At 37.4% G+C, this 27,196-nt stretch overlaps 1 protein-coding gene across 1 annotated transcript in view; it reads right to left on the bottom strand.

The window, feature by feature from the left end:
* LOC150097861 (uncharacterized) overlaps positions 1-27,196 on the bottom strand; it is a 501,089-nt gene that overhangs the window by 189,161 nt on the left and 284,732 nt on the right. Inside the window, exon 11 of the mRNA XM_090406613.1 lies at positions 21,175-21,355. Coding sequence (XP_090262739.1) covers positions 21,175-21,355 — 181 coding nt within the window. The remainder of the gene's footprint in view (positions 1-21,174; positions 21,356-27,196) is intronic.

Raw genomic sequence — 27,196 nt, 5'->3', positions numbered from 1 at the left:
AAGCATTTGTTCAGAATGGAGACCACGGTGTCATGCCTCTGCACGCAGACCCCATGGGTGTGGAAGCAACACAGGACTATATGAGACAATGTCTCACTGTAGTGGCAGCCAGCCCTACAGTTTGAGTCGTCACTACCCCATCAAGCTGTGCGGGCTTGATAAGGTCAATATATTCGAACTGAGGGAGGAGTCTGGTGCCATCCCTTACCCAATCATGCTGGGGAGGCACCAGATATGACTCTTTTAAAGGAGCACCATCTACAGAACAGTGCAACAGAGATGCCTACCTCTTGTGTTCTGCGAGTTCTGACTCAATTAAGGTACCCTGATAATGGGACTAGCCTTTAGCCCACCTAAAGTCCTCTTGTATTAATAGACTATAGAAAGCCTCTCTGCAGATAGGGGAAGAAGATAGTTCTAGCTTCGCGATTCTTGACAGCCACAGGCATGGCATCAGCCATCTAAGTGATGGAACCCTGAGCCCACCATCCTTCACCCTTGCATGGAAATATGCAGTAGGGGTGTCAGGCGACAGTCAGAGGCATGATCTCATGGCTGAATGGATAGCCCTGTACATTCAGGACAGTACCGAGATATATGTCCTACCAAGCACCAACTTGTGGTAAAAGCAAGACAGGAGATAGTGGGAAAGGAGAAACAGTCTTTTCTGGGGTTTAAGAGGAGCTTTCCTCAAAGAAGCGATCCCAGATTCTAGGATAGAAGAGACAGAAGACATTCCCTTTGGGATGAACATGATACCGAGGTATCTCCACTCTTCCAGGATGGTCAAAGCATGCAATGGCCTCCCGTGCAGGGAAAACTCTATAGTTCTCGACCTGAAGCTTCTTCTCACGACAACAGAGGGGTACAAGAGCTAAAGAGCAGGACTTCTCTACATTAATAGAAAGGCCTCGAATAGAGAAAAAGTCAACTGCCCAGTCAAGGAGTTCCTGCAAGCCTATCTTAGTAGAGGCTACGAGAATAAGATCGTCTGCAAAGGCCAGAGCATTAAAGGAAGAAACGCATAGAGAGAAGCCTATATGGCTAGGAAGAGTGTGAAGAAACTCATCTATGATGCAGTTAAAGAAAAGAGGAGATAGAGGATCACCCTGGCGAACACCCCGCAGTGCGGGAATAGAAGTTGATCGAGACCCTGTGGTGATAGTGATGGAGCTACCCAAGTATAGCTCCTTAACATAGGAAAGAAGGGGTTCTGGACATCCAGCAATAGACAGCGCTCGAAGAAGAGCAGGAAGGGAGACGTATCAAAGGCCTTTTGGAGGTCCAGCGACGGCATATATAGAGGCTTAAGGTGGTGTCGGGAATCAGAGAGAAGAGAAAAAAGAAGATATATATTCTCGGCACAGCCGACCAAAGGGACAAAAGCTCTCTGTCTACAATCATGCTGTATATGTTGCTGAAGTTGTTTAACTAAGATTTTATGATAGAGTCTAAGTATCACAGGGGAGATAGTAATAGGTCTAAAGTCTGATGCACAGCTTGAAGTTTCTTTCTTTGGAATGAAGATAGTTCTTGAAGCATGTAGGTATAGTGGTATTGCTTTACTGGAAAGGATAATGTCCACTAAGTCTTGAAGAATCTTCAATGGCCTACCTTCTGAAGCCTAGATGCAGGAAAGCCATCAGGTTCAGAGGCAGAGAAATTGGATGGAAGAGCTGCTTTAATCTCCTGGATAGAGACAGGCTGGTATATTTGAAAGGCAGGAATGGACCTTAAATCTGGCAGATTCACATCCACTGTATACCACTTTTTGATATCTGTCTGTCAATCATCTACTGATCCAAGGCAACAGCCATTCATGTGGCATCCTATCAAATGCCTTAGCAAATTACAATATTATCATAGTGTATCTGTTCCCTTCATCCAACTTTGCCATAACATTGTTATAAAATATGAGCAAATTGCTAAAACATGACCTTGCTTTAGTAAACTCATGCTGCACCTTGCAGAGTATAGCTTGTTTGCCTATCCATTTCTTTGTGAGAGTTCTTACCAACTTCTCTAAAATCTTCACTACCATACCAGAGATACTGATAGGTCGGTAGAAAAGACACATCAGTTTTTGCACCACCATGGAACTATCATACATTACTTCCATTCCTGTAGTATAATTCCTGAGCTGAGACTCGAGTTATTCAAACCTGTGAAAGGTCTTGCCAATTCAGCTGAACATTCCTTTAGCAAATGTGCTGATATTCCATCTGTCCCTATTGACAAATTTTGATCCAAGTTATGCAACAGGTCTTCAACCTCATTTTCATAACTCTTCATCTAATGTAGCAGTAGCACTGTGCACCATGTAACATACAACTGGTAGATATATGTTAGCAAAGTGAGCATTCATTTATTGAACAATCTCATTAGAATTATACAACAGAGTACCATATGCATTCGGTAAAGTTATTCTTCCACATTCATTCTTTCTTCTGCTTGTAGCATAACAATAGAATTCTTTTGGATTGCCTTTAGCCTTCATACTCCAATTTAGCTTTTTGCACAATACTAGCTACTTTTCTGGCCTGCACTTTACATATTTCATAACTCATCTCACTCTTATTCTCATAATATTCTTTCCACATCATCTTCTTCTTATGGATCTCTTGCTTAATAAGGTTGCACATCCATTTCGGTTCTAACCTATTTATTCTTCAAACACAAGGAATATATTCAGATACCACCTCATTTAAGTACTTTTCAAAGATTCCCATGCAATGCTGACATTTTTCCCATTCAGTAAATATGTCCTCAGAACTTCTGAAATAATTAAATTTATTTAAGTACACACATACACACACATATATATATATATAAATACCGTATTTTTTGATAGATAACACGTGCATTATCTATACAAAAAAGTCTAAATTCGTTAAAAATGAGCATGCGCAGTACACATTTGAAAGTTATGAGAGGTAAATCAAATATAATAACAAAACCTTTATCTTCCGAAATGGAAGCTGAAGAAATCCAAAAAATTCTTCTTCAGACTCAATATTGAAAGAATCAATTGCTTTAAAAATTTCATTTGGTATTTCTTCAGCTTCCATTTCAGAAGATACATCGTCATGTGCATAATCATTGTCACTGGACACCACTGCATTCTCTTGTACTTTAATGAAACCATTTCTTAAATTGTTAATACACTTAAATTGTTTCTCTTCATAAATCCAAAAACCCAAGATGAGTAGGCCTTTAAATCCTTTATATTATCGTTTTGCGCAATTCTTTTTGATTTCTGGAATGCACAGACAGTAGATATTCTGATACCTTTAGTTCTTTCACTAACAACCCAATCAAACAGTTTTTTTTTCCCTATGGTTGGCCACAAGCACCTTCTAAACCTCATAGCACGTTTCCTCGTATGTAAACGTTTCAGGACTGTTCCAGCCTTTCGCCATTCACAAACACTGTTTTTTCCAACAATCTACCAGCTTCACAATTCCCTTTTTCCTTTGCTACTTCTACCACCACTTCGATCTTGAACTACACTGTGCAGGATTTTTTGGCGCATGCACGTTATCTCTACATCAAAAGGTGTGATGAAAATGTTGGGGGAGTGCGCATTATACATTAGGTGCGCGTTATCTATTGAAAAATACGGTATATATATATATATATATATATATATATTATTATTATTATTATTAAGAGAGACTGCCAAGGAGTCAGAGACTCATCGAGGGAGGCCACATACTAAACACACCAGCTATCATACTTATTCTTGAATTCGTTCACACTGCTTGCACTCACAACATCCAATGACAATCCATTCCAATCATGCACCACCCTCTGAGAGAAAAATCTAGCCCTCATCCCCTTCTTAGTGGCCTTCATGTTGTTCATTGCAAAGTAGAGATTCAGTGTCAATCCATATTTGAATGCGAGCCCTAACCAATTTTTTCAAAATCTTCACCACCACTTCTGAGATACTAATTGGTTGATAGATGGATACATTGCACCACCCTTGTGCAATGGAATTACCATACATTCCTTCCATTCCTGCAGAATCCTCCCTTCTGAGACTCATATTAAACAGCCTGGTCAAAGGAATGGCCAGTTCATCTGAACACTCTTTTAGCACACATGCTGATATTCTATCAGTCCCAACTGCTGAATTCTTATTCAATTTGTGCAACAGCTCTTTGTGTAACAGTGAGCTCAATGTTGCATACACGAGGTTGATAGCTTTTAACAAAATAACTGAACAACCTCTTCTGCATCTGTAACCCTCATGCCATCAGGATTTAGAAGAGTTATTTTTTTCTTTTATTTGCAGCATATCGAAAGAATACTTGTGGTTTAGCATGCAATCAGTTCCGACTGCATGCTAGAGACATGTTGCACAAATTGAATTCTTATTCAATTTGTGCAACAGCTCTTTGTGTAACAGTGAGCTCAATGTGGCATACACCAGGTTGATAGCTTTTAACAAAATAACTGAACAACCTCTTCTGCATCTGCAACCCTCATGCCATCAGGATTTAGAAGAGTTATTTTTTTCTTTTACTTGTAGCATATCGATAGAATACTTGTGGTTTGTCTCTAGCATGCAGTCAGTTTCTTTTCATACTCAGACTTTGCTTTCCATACAACAGTTGTGACTATTCTAGCCTGCTGCTTATAACATTCATAATGGATGTCATCCTTATGCACACAGTATTCTCCTTCCACATCATCCTTTTCTTACAAATTTCTTGCTTAATAAGATTACACATCTATTTGACTCCTACGCTATTCATTCTTCGAACTCTTGAGACACATTCTGATATTGTTTAAATGCTTCCTGTGCGCTGTCGATATTCTTTCCATCTAGCAACTGGTCCCATTCTACTGAACTCAGTATATTCCTCAGTTGATTGTAATTTCCTGATTTGTAGTTCAGCATGTAACCTTTTCTGAATGGAACATTCATAAACTTAGTCACTTCCCAAGTGAGTACCTCTTGATCACTGTCACCAACTGGAGGCAGAAAACTTACGTCTTTAACTGAAACACCCTCTGACACTATAATCAAATCTAACCTTGAGTTCCTTCTGTCACATGCTGCTTGAGGAAGTTGTCCCACAACAGCTCAATAAATGCACTTTCATTCTTCTCATAAGATTCTATTGCTACCCAATCAATATTTGGATAATTAAAGTCTCCCATTATGATTACTCTTTATGCGCTGATCTTTTCTATTTGGTGATGCATTTCTTCACCACTAGGAACCAATCCACTAGGTCTGCAACAACACCCCACTATGTAATTGATCTTGTTAGATTCCATCTCACACCAGATGGCTTCAAACTCACTGCCACATGAAATATTGTTAGTTTTAGTACTACAATCATAAGTCTCAACTTTAACTGGATTCAAGTCATCCAATATCATTAGCAGCATACCCCCCCCCCCCCGTCCTCTCCTATCCTTCCTAAAAATACTGTACCCTTGACACTCGATACCAGTTAGTAGGTCTGATTCTGATACCTACAGGATTGTAGGTATCACTAATACCTACAATCTGAGATCACAACATATTGAGTAAGGCAACAAATGCTATCCCATTGTTTCTGATAATCCTAGCATTCATGTACAGAACAAAATAATCTATCTGTTTGTTCTTTTGTATTGTCTTGTATGTAGTCTGCCTGACACAGTTGGACAACTTGCATATCTCTATTCTTCTATAAATGCCTGACACATGTAGACATCTTTGCACACATCTGATGGGTCTGAACCAGACCCATCAAATGCAGACACACATCATTTGATCCTAGCCGCCTCGTGATAGCATACAAGAAAAGATTCCATGCACCTTCATTGCTATTTGATTTTTGAATTTCCCACTGTAGCATACTACACTGAAATTGGTTCAAAATCTGTATCAAAATATGTGTACTATATTTAATCCTAGTCAATTAAATGTGTAAACTGTGATGAACATGTAACTTTATTTCAATTCACTATCAGTTGTTTTCATTCCGAGTTGTACCTATCCAAATAAATATTCAGATTATCAAATAGATAATCTGATTGGAAAAATTTAAATTTCTGAAATGTATCCCCCACCACCACCACACAAATTGCAAGTTATATCTCTTGCTATATCCTAAGTGAAGCATTATGCTGCATGTTTTTTGATTTTTTTTCACACTTACAGTTTTTGTCCCTTTTGCATTGTGAATTACTATCTAAAACAATATTGTTATAAAATTACTTAAGGTAATTTTTTTTTTCTCTAGTTTCTGATGGTTTTATGTTTTTGATTATTATTATAAATCTGAGTATAATTCTCATCATGATGAAAAGAATCCTTATATCACGAGAGAAATCTTTTCCAATTAAAGGTGAGTTAGCCAATCTCATATGGAAGTAGCAGGTTTTTTCCCTTCCAGAAGTTGTGGTTTTTTCATCCTGCATACAGGCAAACTGGCCAAAGAACACATACATTTAACAAACAAGAATGACATTAATGGGTGGTAGGGATTATGTATTAGTTGGCAATAAATGACATCATCTACAACTAAATTTAGTGTTCAGTGTGTAGATGATGAACTAAGTAGCCTAAGCAATGGTTTTGTGTGGTATGGATTGCACTTCTGGGATAAGTCCTTGGACTTCTATGTAGGAATCATGTAATAATAATAACAATAACAGGAGCAGTGGTGTAGCTAGAGCTTTTGCCGCCCAGGGAGGTCCCTGAGTATGCGCCCCTCTCAATATACACTAAAAATACAACAAAAAGTCAAACCACGTATAGGGAAATAAATTAAAACACTATCAAAAGATATATTTCGGTGATTACACCACATTTTTTTATTATTCAGTTATATAAAACACTGAAATAATAGTTCCCGACAAGTTTCGTAAATTGTAGGATTTACATCTTCAGGGGGTAAATAGTATAACTTAAAGTTTAAACAAGAGAATTAATAAATACAAATCATAACCATCTGGCTATTCATAAAACTCAAATAACAGAAACAAAAAGAAGGACTGGCCATGGGTTCATCATTATCACTGGTATTAGCAAACCTATTTATGGAAAAATTTGAAAACAATGCTCTTAAGAATTACCATAAAAAACCAAAAATATGGCTATGCTATGTGGACGATATTTTCATCATATTCAGTGGAACAACAGATGAACTTATCAATTTCAAAGATTATCTCAACAATTTGCACAACACCATAAAATTCACTTTAGTACAAAAAAAAAATAAAAAAACTTCCTTTTATGGATATTCTATTAGAAGTTAATGAAGAAAGTAAACTCTCCTTCTCAGTATATAGGAAGCCGACAAACACTGGAAGATTTCTAAATGCAACTTCACACCACCATCCTTCACAAAAAATAAGCTTAATTAAAACTCTTCGAGACAGAGCATACAACATCTCCAGCACACAAGAAAGATGTAATGATGAACTAAAATACTTAACACAAATCCTCCAACAGAATGGATATGAAACAAAAACCATCAAGAGAATCCTTAAAATGCCTCCAGCTAACAACACAATTAAACAGGATTACAAAAACGTAATCTCGCTTCCTTATATCAAAAATGTTACAGATAGGCTAGCCAAATTAATGAACAAACACAACATAAAAGTAGCCTTCCTTCCTATGGAAAAAAATCTCAAGATTCCTACATCCACCAAAACCACCTCATCATCCTCTTAAGAAACTAAGAGTCTACAAAATCCATTGCTCTTGCGGGATTTGCTACATAGGACAGACAGGAAGATCTGGAGAAATACGCATGGCTGAACACCAAAAAGACGTACAATACAAAAGAGAACAAAAAACAGGTTCTTGCTTTCCATACCACTTCCACTGGACACGATGTACTCTGGCATAAAACGATGATGTCATACATAGAAAACAACAGTTATATAAGAAAATTTAAAGATGCTGCTAATATGCTAAAAAACCCAACCCAATGCAATAAAAATCAAGGTTTAATTCTCCATCAAGTGTGGTTAGCTCTAATAAAAAATCTACCTCAATCTGAGCTCGGACTGTATGAACGAGAACAAGAACACGTGACATCGTCCAGTATTGTTAAACGTCAATAACGTTATATATCTGCATTCTGTTATTTGAGTTTATGAATAGCAGACGGTTATGATTTGTATTTATTAATTCTCTTGTTTAAACTTTAAGTTATACTATTTACCCCCTGAAGATGTAAATCCTATGATTTACGAAACTTGTCGGGAACTATTATTTCAGTGTTTTATATAACTGAATAATAAAAAAATGTGGTGTAATCACCGAAATATATCTTTTGAACCAATTAGCCACAGAAGTCTATGCCTGCAATTAAAACACTCTGTTTATTTTTGAAGTAAAACCTTAATTTCAACAATCTAAAATGTTATTTTTCTTGCTTTTCTGTTAACAAAATTGTCAATGACATTTTCGAAGTCTATTTCATAGTAATGTAGGTAATTCATAATCAATTTTAATTTAGAAAAACTCCTCTCACAACTAGCAACACTTACAGCAATTATGAGGAAAATTTGCAGTAGTATTACAATATTCGGAAATTAGTTCTCGAGACTGTATTTTAGAATTAACTGCAAAAGTTCAAAAAAAGTTCCAAGTGCCACCCAGGGCTGACCGCACCATCCACCCCTCCCTAGCTATGCCTCTGAATAGGAGGTACTAAATTGCAAATAAAAATGAACCATGAATCTTAGAAGTACTCACTCTAAGATATGTGATTCCAATAGAATAGCAAATTTTATGAATTTTTCATTCATAAAATGGCCAAATCGTGTATGTGATATCTAGCACTTTAATCTAGAACAATTTTAAAGGCATTCATCAGGCACAATCTGCTGCTATCTGACCACTTAGGTTGCCATTTTTTTTGAAAAGGTTTTCTACTTGGTTACAATGTATATATAAAACAAGAATTATATTCTTATTTCAGTCCTATACCTAAACATGAAGTAACCTCTATATTGTATACTGAGGTTGTTTTAACTTCACATTAGTTACCTTAGTATCCCATACAGCAAAAATATTATCAAAACAGGTCACTATGTAGACTAGTTTTGACTTTTATCGAGGTCTCATTAGTGGGAACCAGACCTAAAAACATATCGAGGTTAAATTAAAGGCAGATGCCATATATTTTCTCCATACAAGTAGAATAAGGTATATCACCTTATTACACTCTGGATGAGAGAAAGTTTTTCTGCTTGGTTACAATGCATATTACTTATGGTAAGTAATCCTAGAGAATTTTTTTAGCTATGTGGCCAGTAGGAGGAGAAATGATTGTGGAAGAATGACATTGTGGGATAAAAATGGGAATAGAGTGACTGATGCAGATGACATAGTGGAATTGTTCAATGAACACTTTATTGGTGTATTTCATCCCGGAGGAGTAAATTTTAATAATAGAGGGATAGGGCAGGTTTGAAGTTTAGAGATGCAGGAGGACAGCATGTTCCAAATACTGAGTACTCTGGATGTCAGTAAAGCTGTGGGACTGGATGGTATTTCACCATGAGTTTTAAGAGAATGTGCTAAAGAACTGACAGTTCCTTTGACCTGGCTTTTCAATGAAAGTCTGCTACGGGAAAAGTGCACAGGGAATGGAAGGAAGGTAAGATAGTGCCATCGCATAAGGGTGGTAGCAGATTGGAAGTCTAATTATAGGCCAGTTTGTGTGTCATCAGTAGTTGTTAAGATCTTGGAGAAATTAGTTAGGGACTGTATACAGCATTGGGCAGATGAGGGTAATGTTATCTGTGAGAGTCAACATGGATTTGTGAAGGGGTGCTCTTGTTTTAGTAATATGCTAGCCTTTTATAATAAAGTTACAAGAGCACTAGATGAGGGAAAGGCACATACTGCCATTTTCTTGGATTTAGCGAAGGCATTTGACAGGGTGCCACATGATAACAGGGTTGTAACACTTTATCCACAGGATAAAGTGTTACAGGGTTGACACTCCCCAGTGTCAACCCTGTAACACTTTAGGGTGGTTGAGCCGTGGAGTGCATTGCCTGATGGAGTGGTGAGAGCGGGAGCGGTCGGTGAGTTTGGAGAGTGGTGTGATGGACTTTGTGTTTCTTGGGAGGGGCCTCCCCTCGATGAGTCTTGACAGACTTTGTGTTCTTGGGAGGGACCTCCCATGATGTCTTTTGACTCCATGGAGGCCTGAATAATGATAATGATAATAATAATAATAAGCTGATATGTAAGTTGCAGCACATGGGTTTGGATGTCAGGTTGGTCAACTGGATTCAGGATTGGCTGTCCGATAGGTATCAGAGAGTTGTGTATGGTGGAGTAGTTTCAAGGATGCAGAGGGTTACAAGTGGGGTCGCACATGTCTCAGTACTGGACCTATATTGTTCAACCTTTATATCAATGACATTGTCAGTGGATTGCAGGGGAATATTCAGTTGTTTGCAGATGATGTGATGTGAAGCTGGGAATGGTTATTGGTAATAGTGCAGATGTGGTAGTCCTGCAACAGGATTTGAATAAGCTAGACAAATGGGCAAATGAATGGGGGTTGTCGGGTTTAATGCAGCAAAATGTAAGGGCTTGAGGTTCGGGACACATTGATGGGACCTGCATACTCTATTGGAGGAGCTATACTGGAGGAAATAGGGGAGACAAGAGATCTGGGGTTGACGATCGATAGAAACCTGAAATTCAGGGGACACATTGCAAAGGTGGTGAAGGTAACACAGAGGACTGCTGCAATAATGAGAAGGACGCTGACCTGCAGAGATAAGAGGGTTATCATTCCATTGCATAAGACCCTGATCAGACCACACTTAGACTATTGTTCTCAGATTTGGTCCCCAGGATTTGAAGGGGATAAATTACCTGTGTAAAGGGTACAAAGATGAATAACAAAGACAGTTTCAGGACTATACAATGTTAGTTATGAGGATCGATTGAGGGAATGTGGACTGCAGAGTTTGGTGGATTGAAGAAGGAGAGGTGATATGATTGAGACTTTTAAACTGTTGAGAGGCGGTTACAGGGTTGACACTGGGGAGTTCTTTCGCTTGGTGGAACAGTGGGAAGGAGTGATGACAAGAGGTCATCCCTGGAAGTTACGAAAGGAATCTGTGAGCAAGAGGGTGAGGAGTGGTTTCTTTGCATGGAGGGTGGCTGAACCATGGAATGCATTGCCTGATGGACAGGTGAGAGCGAGAACAGTCAATGAGGTTAAGGAGTGGTATGATAGACTTTGTGTTTCTTAGGGGGGGGGGGACCTCCCCTCAATGAGTCCTGATAGAATTTGTGTTTCTTAGGAAGGACCTCCCACGATGAGTCTTTTGACTCTATGGAGGCCTGAATAATAATAATAATAATAATAATAATAATAACAAGCTCAACACCAGGAACTATAGAATGAGGGAAAAATCATATAAATCCTCAGTAAAACACGTCGAAACGGTTGAAAAACACTGATCTAGATTACTTTTGTAAAATATGTGGATCATTATAAAGTTTAAGTACTATAAAAATAGTTTAATAACATCAAGAAAAAAAAAGGGGTAGGAACTGAATATTATGGAATAACATGAAAGTATCCTTGATGAAGAGGAGAAATAGTAGAACTTAGTATCTCAGATGAAGCATTAAATGTGTGTGTGTGTGAGAGAGAGAGATCAATCTTACCCTTAAGTTTCCTTCAAGCGAGCAGCTCCTCATCCATTCCATTAAAGTTTAATGGAATGGATAATTTCTAATGATTAAACTGAAATTGGTAAAGTTTATGTGTAAGAAAACAGTAGCGCAGTCAAAGAAACTTCGGAATAGTCACTACAGACAACATTTACCTGGTTGTTATTCTTATGGCATTACTGTATAATCCTTAAATATGAGTAGATTATTAGTTCCAGATCTTTCGTGGCATAATTCCTAACGGATTATAAATGTGGAATGTAAAAATTAAGAGATTATGCTTTTAAACTGCTTTAGCATAAGACAGTTGTTCTTAGACATTGGAAGTAATGCCTAATACTTTATAATTTAAGGTTCAGTTTAATGAGAGCTTTCATTGTTAAGGAAAGGCTAGAAGTAAATAAGTCCTCATTATATAGTATCTAGAGCAGAGCTTTCCAAACTGTGTGTCGTGACACATTAGTGTGTCGGCTGCAGTGTGAAGGTGTGTCGTGCGAACATAAAGCATTAAACAGAATAATCGCTGAAAATTTCCACAGAAGAATCCATTTCGCAAAGTACTGGTACGACTTTTAGTTAGTGCCATTAAAGAAGATATTTGGTCAACCGCTCGGAACCCCCTCCCCAAAATGCAAGTGTCTTTATCTACTATTCCACCAAATATTGAAAAGCTGTATTCATCCCATGAAGCTCATATATCTCATTAAAATTCTATTATTATATACCGGGTGATTATAAAATAATGTCAAGTGTTCAGAGCCCTCTAGCGAGTAATGTATTGGACGAAACACACCAATATTCGGTAGACGTACACAGTGGAACATGGAGATTCGATTTAACGAAAAAAAAAGTATACCAAAAGTCACCAACAGAGGAAATTTTGGCACTGTTTACCGAGTAAAATGCATTAATTTGCATTATCGCGTTTCTTGTGAGCGATCATGCAATAAAAGGAAAGCCAGTGAGATTTTCTTATCATTCATAGACGAACTGCTTTTCGATGCCTCTTACCTTACGTGAGTGTGCTTTGTTAATCAAACTCTATTATCAGCGGAACAATAATGCCAGTGCTTGTGTTCGTGCTTTTCGCATATGAAAAATTTATGAAAAGGACCAATTAGTGTAACAAACTTACGAAAACTGATTCGGCAATTTAAAACTACTGGAACTCTACTGAGGTAAGGTAGTACAACACCAGGCAACTCGCAGCAAAGGTGGATGAAGCTCTCAACTTCTTGTCTCAGTATCTCCCATATATATTTTATATATATGGGAGATACTGAGACAAGAGCTCCCACTGACGAGACCTCAATAAAAGTCGAAACCGGCATGGGTAGTTGCCCCTCCCTTAATGCATAGCAGTATACATGTCTGCAAGAAGATGCGCTGTGCATTATGGGAAATACTGAGACAAGAAGTTGAGAGCTTCATCCACCTGTGCTGCGAGTTGCTTGGTGTTGTACTACCATACCTCAGTCCTGAAGATATTTTCAAACGCAAACTTTGTTTGCTTACACTTGGATAAAGGATTAAACTAAATTTATTATATTCTAACCAAGTGAAAAATAAACTTTCAATAAATTTATTAACCCGGTATCAGATGAACAGGAAGATATTTTTAAATAAACCTTCTAAAAGTTATACAAAATATAATTGTAAAAGCATATACTTAAACTACATCTGATCTGGCCACATGACCCATGAGAGGCACATCGGACTGAATTACTGTGCCGCAAAATTATGTTTGTCTAAAAAGTGTGTCGCCAACATGAAAAGTCTGGAAAGCACTGATGTAGAGGATAGACCAAGAAAGGATAGTTAGTCAAAAGAGTACTGGACTCTGTGATATTTCTGCAGAACAATTTTGTTTTTAGCTGAGAAGCTAATTTTTGATTTAATCTCTCTAGATAAAACAACCTCACAAAATAACATTTGCACCGTATCTATCATACATATCACCCCTTTTCTGTTGTCAACCAGTTTCTGTAATCCACAAATCTTCGACCTATAATAAATTTAGTTTAATCCTTTATCCAAGTGTGAGCAAACAAAGTTTGTGCCTGAAAGTATCTACAGGACTGGGGTAAGGTAGTACAACACACTTGGATAAAGGATTAAACTAAATTTATTATAGTCTAACCAAGTGAAAAATAAACTTTCAACATCTTTCTCTAAATCCAGAGTAATTTAATAAAAAGGTGGCACACCTTTTGGTAACTCCTATAGGTAGAGATGACCTTGCTATTGCTTCTGCCTGGTATCTCCAGTGAAGGGGGAATCAATCGACCATGAGATGCGGTGATTGATTCATTCAATCCGATACCCTTGGAGGGTAATGGATGGCAATGCAGTAGCCAATGAAGTTCTAACTGAGGCTTGGCTATTGCTGTTACCCTCCTGCCATGATCAGAGCTTTAATAGCTCAATAACACCTTATCCCTACACTGTCCTCTACAGATCACGGGGAAGATGAAAAGCATTCTTGCTTCGCCCCTTTAAGCCAGTCCTTATAAGGACTGGTATCTCCACGTCTAGGCTACACTGGCTACCACTGAAGAGACCTCAATAAAGGTCGAAACCAGTCTGGGTAGTGGCCCATCTCTTAATGCATAACATTATACATATCCGCAAGGAGATGTGTTTTGCATTATGGGAGATACTGAGATAGGAGTGATGTTAGCTTGCTCCACCTTTGCAATGAGTTGCCCAGTTGTACAACCTTACCCCAGTCCTGAAGATACTTTCAAGTGCAAACTTTGTTTGCTCACACTTGGATAAAGGATTAAACTAAATTTATTATAGTCTAACCAAGTGAAAAATAAACTTTCAACATCTTTCTCTAAATCCAGAGTAATTTAATAAAAAGGTGGCAAACCTTTTGGCAACTCCTATAGGTAGAGATGACCTTGCTATTGCTTCAGCCTAGTATCTCCACGTCTGGGCCTAGCTCCCACTGAAGAGACCTCAATAAAGGTCGAAACTAGTCTGGGTATTGGCCCTCCACTTAATGCATAATATTATACATATCTGCAAGGAGATGTGTTTTGCATTATGGGAGATACTGAGATAGGAGTGATGTCAGCTTGCTCGACCTTTGCAACGAGTTGCCCGGTGTTGTACCACCTTACCTAAGTCCTGAAGATACTTTCAGACGCAAAGTTTGTTTGCTCACACTTGGATAAAGGATTAAACTAAATTTATTATAGTCTAACCAAGTGAAAAATAAACTTTCAAATCTTTGACCTGTTCTTGTAAGGTTCATTCCATAGAGCACAAGCCATTCCACAGGGACTATTCCATAGACCACATTATTGGAGTAAATAGTTTAGAAGTACTCAGCAGAGAGAGAGAGAGAGAGAGAAAGAGAGCCAAAGAGAGGCTAAATGAGCTGAGTAGTCGAACTCCTTATTCCAGTCTTCTGATTCAATCAAATAAGGATAATTCAAATTAATTCATCTGGCATGGGATGCTTGAGTTGCTACTTAAAAATCTGGTGAAGGGACAAATATTTCAATATCAGATGAATGTTGGAAGAATTCAATTAGAGTGCAGACTCCTTTTGTCATTAATTCAGAAGCAGCGCTTCACTGTTCCCTCCTGCTTAATCTGGCAGCATGAGTGGTCAGACAGCAAAATTCATAGACAAGTAGAATAACTTACTAACTACAGAAATCTTAGTTCATTCCTCAATTGCACTGATTGAATTTCAGTGTACTAAACTGGGTGATGCATTAGAGACATTTTTTACATTTAGTACATATGATCATAATGTTTGCTGGCATTACAGCATGGAAATAAAAGTCCTTGAGCTATCTTTAAAAATACTGTAAATAATATTAAGAGACTTGTCTAAATAAGTGCCAAAATATATCAGCAAATGTTCTGTTCGATTAGCTTAGTGCTCCTGTAACAAGCAAATTTAAGAGAAACGAACAGAATGGTAATGAACCAAGCATGTTTATGAAGGAAGAGTACTCTGAATAATTACATATCACAATAACACAGTAAATACACTAAAAAAAAAATGAAAGACAAAAAACACACATCCAAAAAATTTACCAATTGGCAGGATCACTTAATGGAGCGAAACAGCACTAAGAAAGGATTAAAAATGTTATTTAATTGTTCCAATATATCATCATTGAGACAATACCAGGGATTACAATATGAGACTTTTAACACACACACACACACACACACACACACACACACACACACACACACACACACACACACACACACACACACACACACACACACACACACACACACAGGCAACACAAAACTAAGTGTTTTGTGTTGCTTTTGTATGGACAAAAGACAATAGTATAGTCCTAACTAGGTGGGGCATCCAACGTGACACCTGTTGATGGCTTAGGATGCAAACTGAGATCTCTAAGCATTAGTGTTTCCCATAACTTGGGAAGTCTAATGCAACCATATTTATTTAGATTAGGTTGATTTTTGAGAGCAGCTGCAGATTCCAAAAATTGTCTTTCTCTTCTAAATTTACTGTGATAGAGCATGGTAGTCTTTTCCCAATTGATTCTATGAGCCACACCTAAAGCATGGTCCACAAGACTTGATTGACCATAGTCATGAACTGCAAATGTATTTTTTTGTGTTTTACCAAGCAGATGTTGGCTGATCTTCCTGTTTGTCCATAGTAGGGCACTTTATATACCCCAAGCACAGAGAGAGGGGGGGGGATGATCTTTAGTAGCATGAATGGAGGAAGGACTACTGCTGGAACTGCTAGCCAAGTGGCTAGATTACATGCTATCCAGCCAAAAGGTTGCGGGTTCGAATCCTGCTGTGGGCAGTAGTGGCATTGGTGTAGATGATGCAGTTTGCTGTAGTTGGTGAAATGAATAGTGGAGAAGGACAGCTGTAGAGTAGGCGCCCTCCCTCGATGAGTCTTTGGACTCCTTGGAGGTGTCATGTATTAATAATAATAGTCATTAGATAACAAGATGTGGCATATATGATTAAGTTCTGCTGTACTAGAGGACTCACTGGAACAAAAGTTAAAAGTTCTATTGGTTAGTGCTTTAATGATACCATATTGCTGAGAGGGGAGTAAAGAGAAAGTTTGTGAATTTGTGTGCCTGGGCTTCCTGTATACTGAGAAAGTTTGTGAATTTGTGTGCCTGGGCTTCCTGTATACTGAAAAGGACAGTTTATCATTGGGTACACAGGTTACCACGATGTCTAGAAAGGCTAAACTATTATTAGTTTCTTTCTACATGGTAAAATGGATTTTTGGGGGAAGACTACTAAGGTAGTACAAGAGGAAAGAATCTAACGTGTCTGGGTCCTGAGGAATGGAGAACAAATCATCAATATCCACTTGGAAGAACACAAAAAGTACATCGGCAGTCACGACTATGGTCAATTGGGCCTTGCAGACCATGCTTTAGAGACGGTTCATAGCGTCAATTTGAAAAAGACTACCATGCTCCATCACAGTAAATTTAGAAAAGACCAACTATTTTTGCAATCTGCAGCTGTTATCAGAAATCAACCTAATCTAAATCAGGTTGCCCTCCCTCCATGAATCTTTGGACTCCCTGGAGGTGTCACGTATTAATAATAATAATATTATTATTGTTAATACGACCTGGTTAGCCAAGTGGTTAGTATATCTGCTCTCCAACCAAAAGGCTGCAGGTTTGAATCCCGCCATGGGCATGGATGTTTGTGATTGTGTGAAAATACTAGTGGTGGTGGTGGGCAGATGGTGTTGGTGTAGATTATGTGGTTCGCTGTAGTTGGTGGATTGAGTGGTGGAGACGAAGAGTTGTAGAGTAGGTGCCCTCCCTCGATGAGTTCTTGGACTCCTTGGAGGTGTCACGTAATAATAATAATAATAATAAATAAATATGGTTGCATTACACTTCCCAAATGTGGGATACACTAGTACTATGAGATCCTAGTTTACCAGGTGCCCACAGATGGTGCTCCACCTAGTTAGGACTCTAGTCTTTCGTCCATGTATTTCACTTAGTTTTGTGTTGCCTTTGTGTGTGTGTGTGTCACAAGTTTCATATTTTAATTCCGAACAATGTTTCAGTGACTGAGAAGAAATATTGAAAGAATTAAATAAAAAATTTTTAATCCTTTCTTAGTGCTGTTTCACTCTATTAAGTCTCTAACATGAGTTTCTCCCAATACTTTAGCCTTAACACACAGGAAAGAATGACTTATTATCATAAGGAACCTGAATAACTGAATGTGACAATTCAGTTCCTTGTGGAATATTATACTTTTATTTCAATAATGAAATACTGTGAGTTGGCATAATCAAAAAAAAATATAAAAATGGAGGGAAAACTCACATAAAAAACTTTATTAGCATAGAATTTTTATCTAAATATCACAGGTACAGTCAGTATATCGTAAGATACTTTTACTATGATTACCTTTTTTCTGAAGTTTTACTTAATAACACTGGCATAAAAATAAATAAGCCATATTTTTCCCTTCTATCAACTAAATTTTGTAACTTGCAAATCTTCAGTCTCACAAGAGACATACTACAGAGTAACCATATTCATCGCTTGACTCAGAATCCTTCATATATCTTCAAGAAAACAGGCAACAAAATCTGTGAACCATAACCTGGATCACATCAAAGCTTTATAATGAGAGATAATAATAATCACCTTAGTGCTTATCACTCTGTTTCTTATCATTAAGTGATCTTTTAAACTTCTGCCTACTTCTGGAACATGTTCCCTGAGCTTCAACTCCTGTCCACCCACCCACCCAAATCTCTAGCCTCATCAATTTCCTGCAAGGCACTTCCCTCAATACAATTAGGTTGAAGAGACTGCAAGCTGTATAAACTGCAGTCTCTTCAGCCCCCTTACACTTTGTAACATCAAATAACACCACACTATCAATCTATTCAAATCATCTCCTGCATGGCCTTCTACATCATCTTTATTAACTATTGCCCTCTCTCTAGTTTATTATCATCATCACAAAAATGGATATTCCCCTTCAAATCATATCATTCATAACATCATTAATGCACAAATTGAACAGGAGTGCAAGTACACAGTACTTTGGCCAAAATACCTGTGGCATACCACTGGTCACCTGCCTTATCTTTGATTCAACTCTACCTTATAAATACACACACACACATACTATACACAGTTGATTCAAAATGCTATGATAATCTCTGTTACTTCACAATCAGTCAGGTGGAATTCATATCGTGATAAAAGCCAGTATACATGACCCATCTCCAGTATCATGTATAAAACAGGAGGTGTGTCACGTATTATTCATTCAAAGTTGCTAGACATTGGCATGAAATATGATCTCACAGATTTTGAAAAAGATATACTTATAGAAGATGGGTCATATATACTGGCTTTTATCATGATATGAATTCCACCTGGATACTGCCACAAGTTGTGGCAGTATCCAGGAATTGCCAATATTGTAAGTGATCATGGAGTACTGTAGTTTGGGTGCTCCAATGCCGGATAACCATGGAATTCAGGGGATGAATGGCAGCATTTTCTAGACTACAATCCAATGTACATTCCTCCTTGTGGGCCTCTGAAGTAGCCACACAGTTAAGCTACTTAGGCTTAAGTAGCTTAACTGTGCCTAATCATCAAATATTACAACTCACCACTATCATATTTCCTTTATCTGCTAAAGGAAATATGACAATGGTGATGAAGTCAGACAAATATAAAATAAAAATGAACAATCTACATGGAAAATAGCAATACATGCACAGATTTAAACTGGTATCTGGAACCTTGCCAAAGTTGGGACTTAAACACTTCTTTAGAGGCACTGCCAGTTCTCTTGCACATTTTCGTAGTACACAGGTTGACATGCCATCCAACCCCGCTGCTGTATACAAAATGATATAGTTCTACCTTTCTTGAATGAGAATTCCACAGGTTTAGCAAACTCACAGCACAAGACTGCATAGTAACTTGCCACAATCAGAGCCAAGATACATCTTTGCAGATACATCTTCTGGTGCTATTACCAGATCCGGCACTGTCAAATCCATGGTCTCCTCTCCATCACATGCTGTTTCAGACAATTATCCCTTAGTAACTGTATCAATTCCAGTTTCATATTTCCATGCACCCTCTGGATCCAATTTTATTTTAAAAATGTGTTCAATTGTAACAAAAAGCTACAAATAATAATAATAATAATAATAATAATAATAATAATTATTATTATTATTATTATTATTATTATATAACACATCCAGGGAGTCCAAAGACTCATTGAGGGAGGGCAACTACTCTACAACTCTCTGTCACCATTGCTCAATCCACCAACTACAACTACCATCATCATATACACCAATGCCATCTACCGCTCATCATCATCACCATTAGTATTTTCACAGACAATCACAAACATCCATGCACACGCAGGATTCGAACCCACAGCCTTTTGGCTGGAGAGCGGATGCGCTGACCACTCGGCCAACCAGTAAGGCAATAATTAAAGAAATGAAGGTAATAAGGAGAACAGAGTGAAATAAATCACCTGAAATATTCATGACAGCAAAATTATGAAGACAGAAAAGGTCAAAGTGCCAAAAGGTAGTAATCTTTTGCCTCTTAGAAAAAAAGAGGGGATGGTGAAAGATAAATTTACAGAATAGAGTCGCTTAGCCAAATGAAATCTGCTATATGAGAGAAGATTATAAATAAAATGTCATATGCAGTCAAGGAATCTCATGTGGCTTGCTAGCCATGGACTGTGAATTCTGAATCTAATCAATCTGCATATTCAACTGCAATATACAAGAAAGTGCCCAGTTTACTGGAAGTGAAATGAAATATAATAAATTTTTACTGTGCAATCCCTGCTGCTTTATTATATAGAACAGTATAAAACAATCGTTCTGTCATTTATTATTATTATGAAGCAAGACCTTCAGGGAGTCAGGGACTCATCAAGGGAAACCACATACTATCCTCACAGCTGTTGTACCTGCTCTGGAATTCATTCACGCTACTTGCACACACCACATCCAACTGTTCCAATCATGCACCACTCTATGAGAGAAAAATCTAGTCCTCACCCCCCCCCCTCTTGACAGCATTCATTCTTAACTTCCAAGGATGCCCTTGTGTCCTTTCCCCACCCTCCATATGACCCTTTCAGAAGTTTGTATCACCCCCCTCTTTCTCCTTTTTTGCTAGTCTGCAGTCTACAAATATTCAATTTGTCTTCAGAATCAGTATTCCACAATCCTGATATCATTTTTAACACTCTCCTTTACACTCTTTCTAGTGTATTAGAATCATCACAGAAACTGGGAGACTAGATCTGCACACAATAGTCCAAGTGAAGGCTTATCAAGGTCTTGTAAAAAGGCAAAATGATTTCCTTGACTTTACATGTCATAGTTTGTTTCAGCATTTATAATTCGGCACAAATAAGAATAAGATAGAAAAATGAAAAGAACTAAAATGAATAAATAATTCTGGTACTTAACTTACATTTTCCAGTGTCTTGAGGCTGGATTTGCTTTTTTGATATTAAACTCTTGATAATCTCTGATACATAGTTTGCTTAGTGAAACTGTATCAGTGGATTTTGGAGTTTTTTTTTTAAGATCTAGCAATGAGAATATTTCTGGTTGGTCATTAGTACAACATCTCTCACTATTACCAGTAGTTACTAAATAAATAAATAAAAATAAAATAAATGAATAAATTTGGAATTAATAAGTTAAATATCAATGATAACACTACTAATATAAATTATCTTGATAACTTCTTTTTAAAATATATCAGCAATATACATAAATGTCTAAATGAGGTTTATAAGAATAAATACAAAATTCATTTCATATAATCAGACTATCAAGATCAAATCATTTATTGAACACATGAATCATGATATTTCACCAACTTATTAATTTAATTTTTACACTTCATAAATAAATTAAATAGACTAAAAAGATAATTTCATTAATTTACTCATATGAATTACTGCATTTGGTTAGTGCACATTCTGCAAATTAATACATTCATTAGGTGAATGTTCACTCATATGAATGAGCATTCAAGTAGCTCACTTCACTCCCAACTAGCTCATCCCCCCCCCCCCAGAAAATGAGTACACAACATCAGCTTAGCTGATTTTGTCTACTCATTTTCTGGACTTATCATAACTTTTTTTGGATACTATGGTTCCAAAAATATGTATTGCAAGCAACAACAACAGAAGACATAAAAGCTAATAACAATGAAGCTGCAAAATGAAATTAAAGGTAATTTAAATGACTGACAAAAGTAATTAAAAGAATTCACAGAGAGAATGAGAGAGGTGAAATAATCTAGTCTTCTTTAGGAGGGGGGGGGGCCTCATCTCACTATTTAGTTATATGAACTACTCAAAGACTACTCAAATAGCCTCTCTTCTTCTACCAACTAAAAGTCTCCCCTAGCATAATAATTCATTTACAGTACTTATGCTGAAGTAAGATCCTTAAAACAGCTTACATATTATTATTATTATTATCTGAGACCTCAGGGAGTCAAGGACTCATCGAAGGAGGCTGTAAATTACCCAACCCAGCTATCATACATTCCCTTAAATTCATTTACACTTGATGTACTCACTACCCGTAAGGGCAAATTATTCCACTCACTCACTGCTCTCTGGGAGAAAAACCTAGATCTTACCCCTTTCTTGACTGCAAATAAATTTAACTTCCATGGATACCCCCATGTTCTCTCCCCACCTTCCATATAACAAAAAATTTCATCAGTTGAAATGCTATAACACCCATTCAAAAGTTTATAGACCTCTATCATATCACCCCTCTTTCTCCTGTTAACCAGAGACTACAATCCACATACTCGCAATCTGTCCTCATAATCTAAATCCCATAATCCGGATATAATCTTTGTAACTCTTCTTTGCACCCTTTCCACAGCTTCTTTATCCCCTTGGAACCCGGGAGACCAAATCTGTGCACAGTAATCCAAGTGTGGGCTTATCAAAGCCTTATAAAGAGGCAAAATTACTTCCTTATCCTTACATGTCAAGGTTCGTTTCAACATAGCAATTAATCTTTGAGTTGTATTTGCAACTTTTGCAATGTGACCTTTGAACTTTAAATTCTTATCCACCAATACACCAAGATCCCTTGCTTCTTCAGTTTCTTGTAGCATAACTCTGCTAATATTATATGCTGCTGGAACTCTGATCATGCCAAAGTGCATAACTTTACATTTACTAACATTAAACTGACAGCCATTTTCGTTTGCCCAGATTTCCACTCTATTCAAATCATTTTGTAATTGCTGAATATCAGTAGCATCTCTGATTGCCCTGCCTATCTTCGCATCATCAGCAAACAATTGCAAATCTGATAATAGACCCTACTTGATGTCAATAATGTATAGATTGAATAATAATGGCCAAAGGACTGAACTCTGAGGTACACCACTGGTTACCTTAAATCTGGCAGATTCATACCCACTGTATACCACTTTTTGATAAAATGTCTGTCAACCATCCCCTGGGTCATGTCAATAGATTATGTTCCAATCTCATATTCTCCAGTTTACACAACAGCCTATCGTGTGGTATTCTATCAAATGCCTAGGAAAAATCCAACATTATCATAGTGTATCCATTCCCTTTATCCAACTCGGCAGTAACATTGTTATAAAATATGAGCAAATTGCTAAAACATGACCTTCCTTTAGTAAACCCATGCTGTTCCCTGCAGAGTATAGAATGCTTGTCTACCCATTGCTGTATGCAAATTCTTACCAACTTCTCTAAAATCTTCACTACTACACCAGAGATACTAATAGGTCGGTAGTTAGGCACATCAGTTTTTGCACCACCTTTGTGCAATGGAATAATCATACATTCCTTCCATTCCTGTGGTATCATTCCTGAGCTGAGATTGAAGTTATACAAATGTGTGAAAGGCCTAACCAATTCAGCTGAACATTCCTTTAACAAACGGGCAGATATTCCATCTGTCCCTATTGACAAATTCTTATCTGGGTTATGCAAGAGCTCTTCAACCTCATTTTCATGAACCTCTAACTCTTCATCGAATGTAGCAATAGCACCATGCTACATACACCTGGTTGATATATCTTAGCAAAGTGAGCACTCATTAACTGAACAATCTCCTTAGCTTCCGACACTCGTGTACCATCTGCATTCAATAAAGTTATTCTTCCACATTCATTCTTTCTTTTGCTTGCGACATAATGGTAAAATTCTTTTGGATTGCCTTTAGCTTGCATGGCCAATTTCTTTTCATACTCCATTTTAGCTTTTCTCGCAATACTCGTTACTTTTCTGACCCGAGCTTTATATATTTCATAACTCCTCTCACTCTTATTCTCAAGATATTCTTTCCACATCATCTTCTTCTTGTAGATCTCTAGCTTAATAAAGCTGCACATCCATTTCACTCCCAACCTATTTATTCTTCGAACACTAGGGATACATTCAGATACCGCCTCATTCAAGCATTTTTCAAAGATTCCCATGCATTACTGACATTTTTTCCATTCAGTAACTGATACCATGGGACCAAAGATAGTATTCTTCTAAGTTGATCATAATTTCCAGCTTTGTAATTCAGCATGCAACCTAATTTAATCAGAGCTTCAATACAAGTAGATATTTCCCAAGAAAGAACAGCATCATCACTGTCACCAATTGGTGGTAAAATAGCCATATTCTTGACAGAGATCCCTTCTATGTACAATATGTACAATAAAATGTTTATATGAGCTCCATTTATATAAAATTATTTATATTTAAGCAATCTACATTTTTTTAGTTGTTAAATGTTTTTATAGCGTATTAGCCTTAACTAACGATGCATGTTAAATGACAACTATGGTAAAATTATCTTTTGATCATTGACCACAAATGCAAAACAGACTTCATGAGGATCAAATGAAAAGAGCTGCCTCTTATCCCAGACAGCAGTTGAGCCTTCTGGTCCTCTTGCTAAAACTTCTGCCATTCCTTGTACAGAAGATCAAGACAAACTTCCACTCACTATATTATGAACTGCTCACAGCAAACATTCTCTAATCTTTCACAAGAAAGGCAGAAGAAAAATCCTCAAACAGTCTTGATACTAATAATTCCCTTGTCCACAGTATATCTCTCCAGTTGTACTACAAGTTTGTGCTTCAGGATTAACAATCATCCTGTATTGCTTTTACAAACTGTCATACTCATCTGGCATTTATTCACCAGCATGAAAATAAGCTTTTATCCAGTTTCTATCTAAAAAGGGAGATAACAAAGAAATTCACATGGTTGCTCTTGATATTTCCAAAGCATGTGATGAAGTCTGGCATCAAGGACTTCTTACCAAGTTACAATCTTATGGTCTCCTGCTTGCCTATTGTGAACGGACTGCCACCTTCTGCTCTGGTCATTCATTGCATGGCATGGCATGGTGGAGGAGAGTTTGTTCTCATTAAATTTCTCTATCAATGCTTGGATTACATAGGGGTTTCTAATTTCATCCACACTCTTATGCTTATACATCAATGATCTTCTCTCACTAACTTTAAATCTTATCAATAGTTTTGCTGATGACACACATCTACCCTGGCACAAATACAACACATCCATAGTCCCCTTGGGCTCAAAAAAAACTTCATTCAAAACACAACTCCTAATACTTTATCAGCCTAACCACAGAATACTGTTCTTTGGGGTAATGCAAAACAGACCAAACCTTACTAAGAATGCTTGATTACATCCAGAAAAGAACAATCTACTTAATACATCTTTCACAGACTCACTGTTTTTGCATTGCCTTTTTAATAGGTATTTTCACAGGTGCTGCTCCACTGAATTAGTCACCACCATTTCTCTGCTTTCTTCTAATCCTGGAAGAACATGAACAGCTACTAGTCAACATCTATAACAGTTCAGTTCCAATTATGAAACAACCTCTCTCTCTCATGCTCTTCAGGGCATACTTGCATTTTGCCTGATATGGGCAAAGCCCAAGAATGGTTCAAGGGCCCTTGAATTTTTCAAGGATCCAGCTAGAGCCTCGTATGCCTATGCATAATCCTTTTCCTTCATTCCATTTATCAGTCTTCTATGAAACAGCCTTCCAACACCATATCCCTATGGAATACAACAATCAGCTTCTCAATGAATGCACTTACTGTCTTATAGGTTTTGTGACAACCAGCATGTGGAGCTTGGATACATAAAAGTGATGTTTTGTTTGGTGACTTGACCAGGCAAGTCAGGTGCCATATATATATGTATATGGGATTTATAGTCAGTTTATATTAAAAATGAACATATCCCAACCCCGAGTTAATAATAGTATTCATATATATATATATATACAGGGTGTTCGGGATAAATTTGACAGTTTCGTAAGGAAAAAGAAAATCTTCTTTGTATCTATTAAATTTAATGAATTGACAAAAAAACATTACAGGCAGAGTTAATTACAATACTATCAACAAGATTTACTCAAAATAACCACCATTAGCATCGATCACAGCTTCAATTCTGCTTCGGAACCTCGAACAAGCTGATGCTACAGTCTCCCTGGGAAGGGCCGCAAAAACTGTTTTAATTTTATCCATTAACTGGGCTTTTGTATTACTGGAAGTGCGATTGGTGTCTTTTTCAACTGCGCCCCATACAAAATAATCCATGGGGTTAAGGTCTGGGGAGTTTGGAGGCCAAACATTTGGACTGGTGAAGTCGTAGAAATTTTCAGACAACCATTTTTGTCTTTTCCCAGAGGTGTGGCAAGGGGCCGAATCCTGCTGCCATACATACGGCCTACCATTGACTACCCTTGTTATCCAGGGCTTGACTACAGTTAGCAACTCCACGAACAAAGCCCGAATTCCAATGCCAGGGTTCTTCAACACCTGTTCCTGCAGATTTGCGAGGAATTCTGCTGTACGAACGCAATCAGATCGTCTGCTAGGGATCTTTCTTCTTGCTACATCCTCGTAGTCACCATTGCAAGTCTCTAGTTCATGCCTGATTGTTTTTACTGTATTCAGGGAGCATTGGGCAGCAGTCGTAATATCCTTATTTTGATGGCGGGCACGAATCATCATGATACAAGTTATTCTCTTCCATGATTCAGGTGGGTTCCAGCTATCCATCCTTTCTGACATCTAGTATATGAATGAAGAAGGGTCCAAACTTTTAAATGAAGAGAAGTGTGTGTTAATACATGTAACTTACGGAAAAATATAATTAATTATAAATATGTCAAATTTATCCCGAACACCCTGTATATGGCACCTGATTTGCCTGGTCTTCGTAATCTTCATGGAACTGGTTATTACCACTTCTCTTATGCTGCCTCCATAATGCCCTTTTTCTCTGTATTGCATGCTTAATCTCTTCATTCACCCATAATAATAAATTAAATGTGTGAAGGAGTGGTGACACACAATATGAGAGGGATATCAAAAAATAACCAGAATAATTTGTTTAAATAAATTTCATTAAAGTTTATAATAC

Source organism: Typopeltis vanoorti, chromosome 16, assembly GCF_054136105.1.
Source record: "Typopeltis vanoorti isolate ZY-2024b chromosome 16, IOZ_Tvanoo_1.0, whole genome shotgun sequence".
Taxonomy (NCBI): domain Eukaryota; kingdom Metazoa; phylum Arthropoda; class Arachnida; order Uropygi; family Thelyphonidae; genus Typopeltis; species Typopeltis vanoorti.
This window is presented reverse-complemented; position numbering and strand designations above follow the sequence as displayed.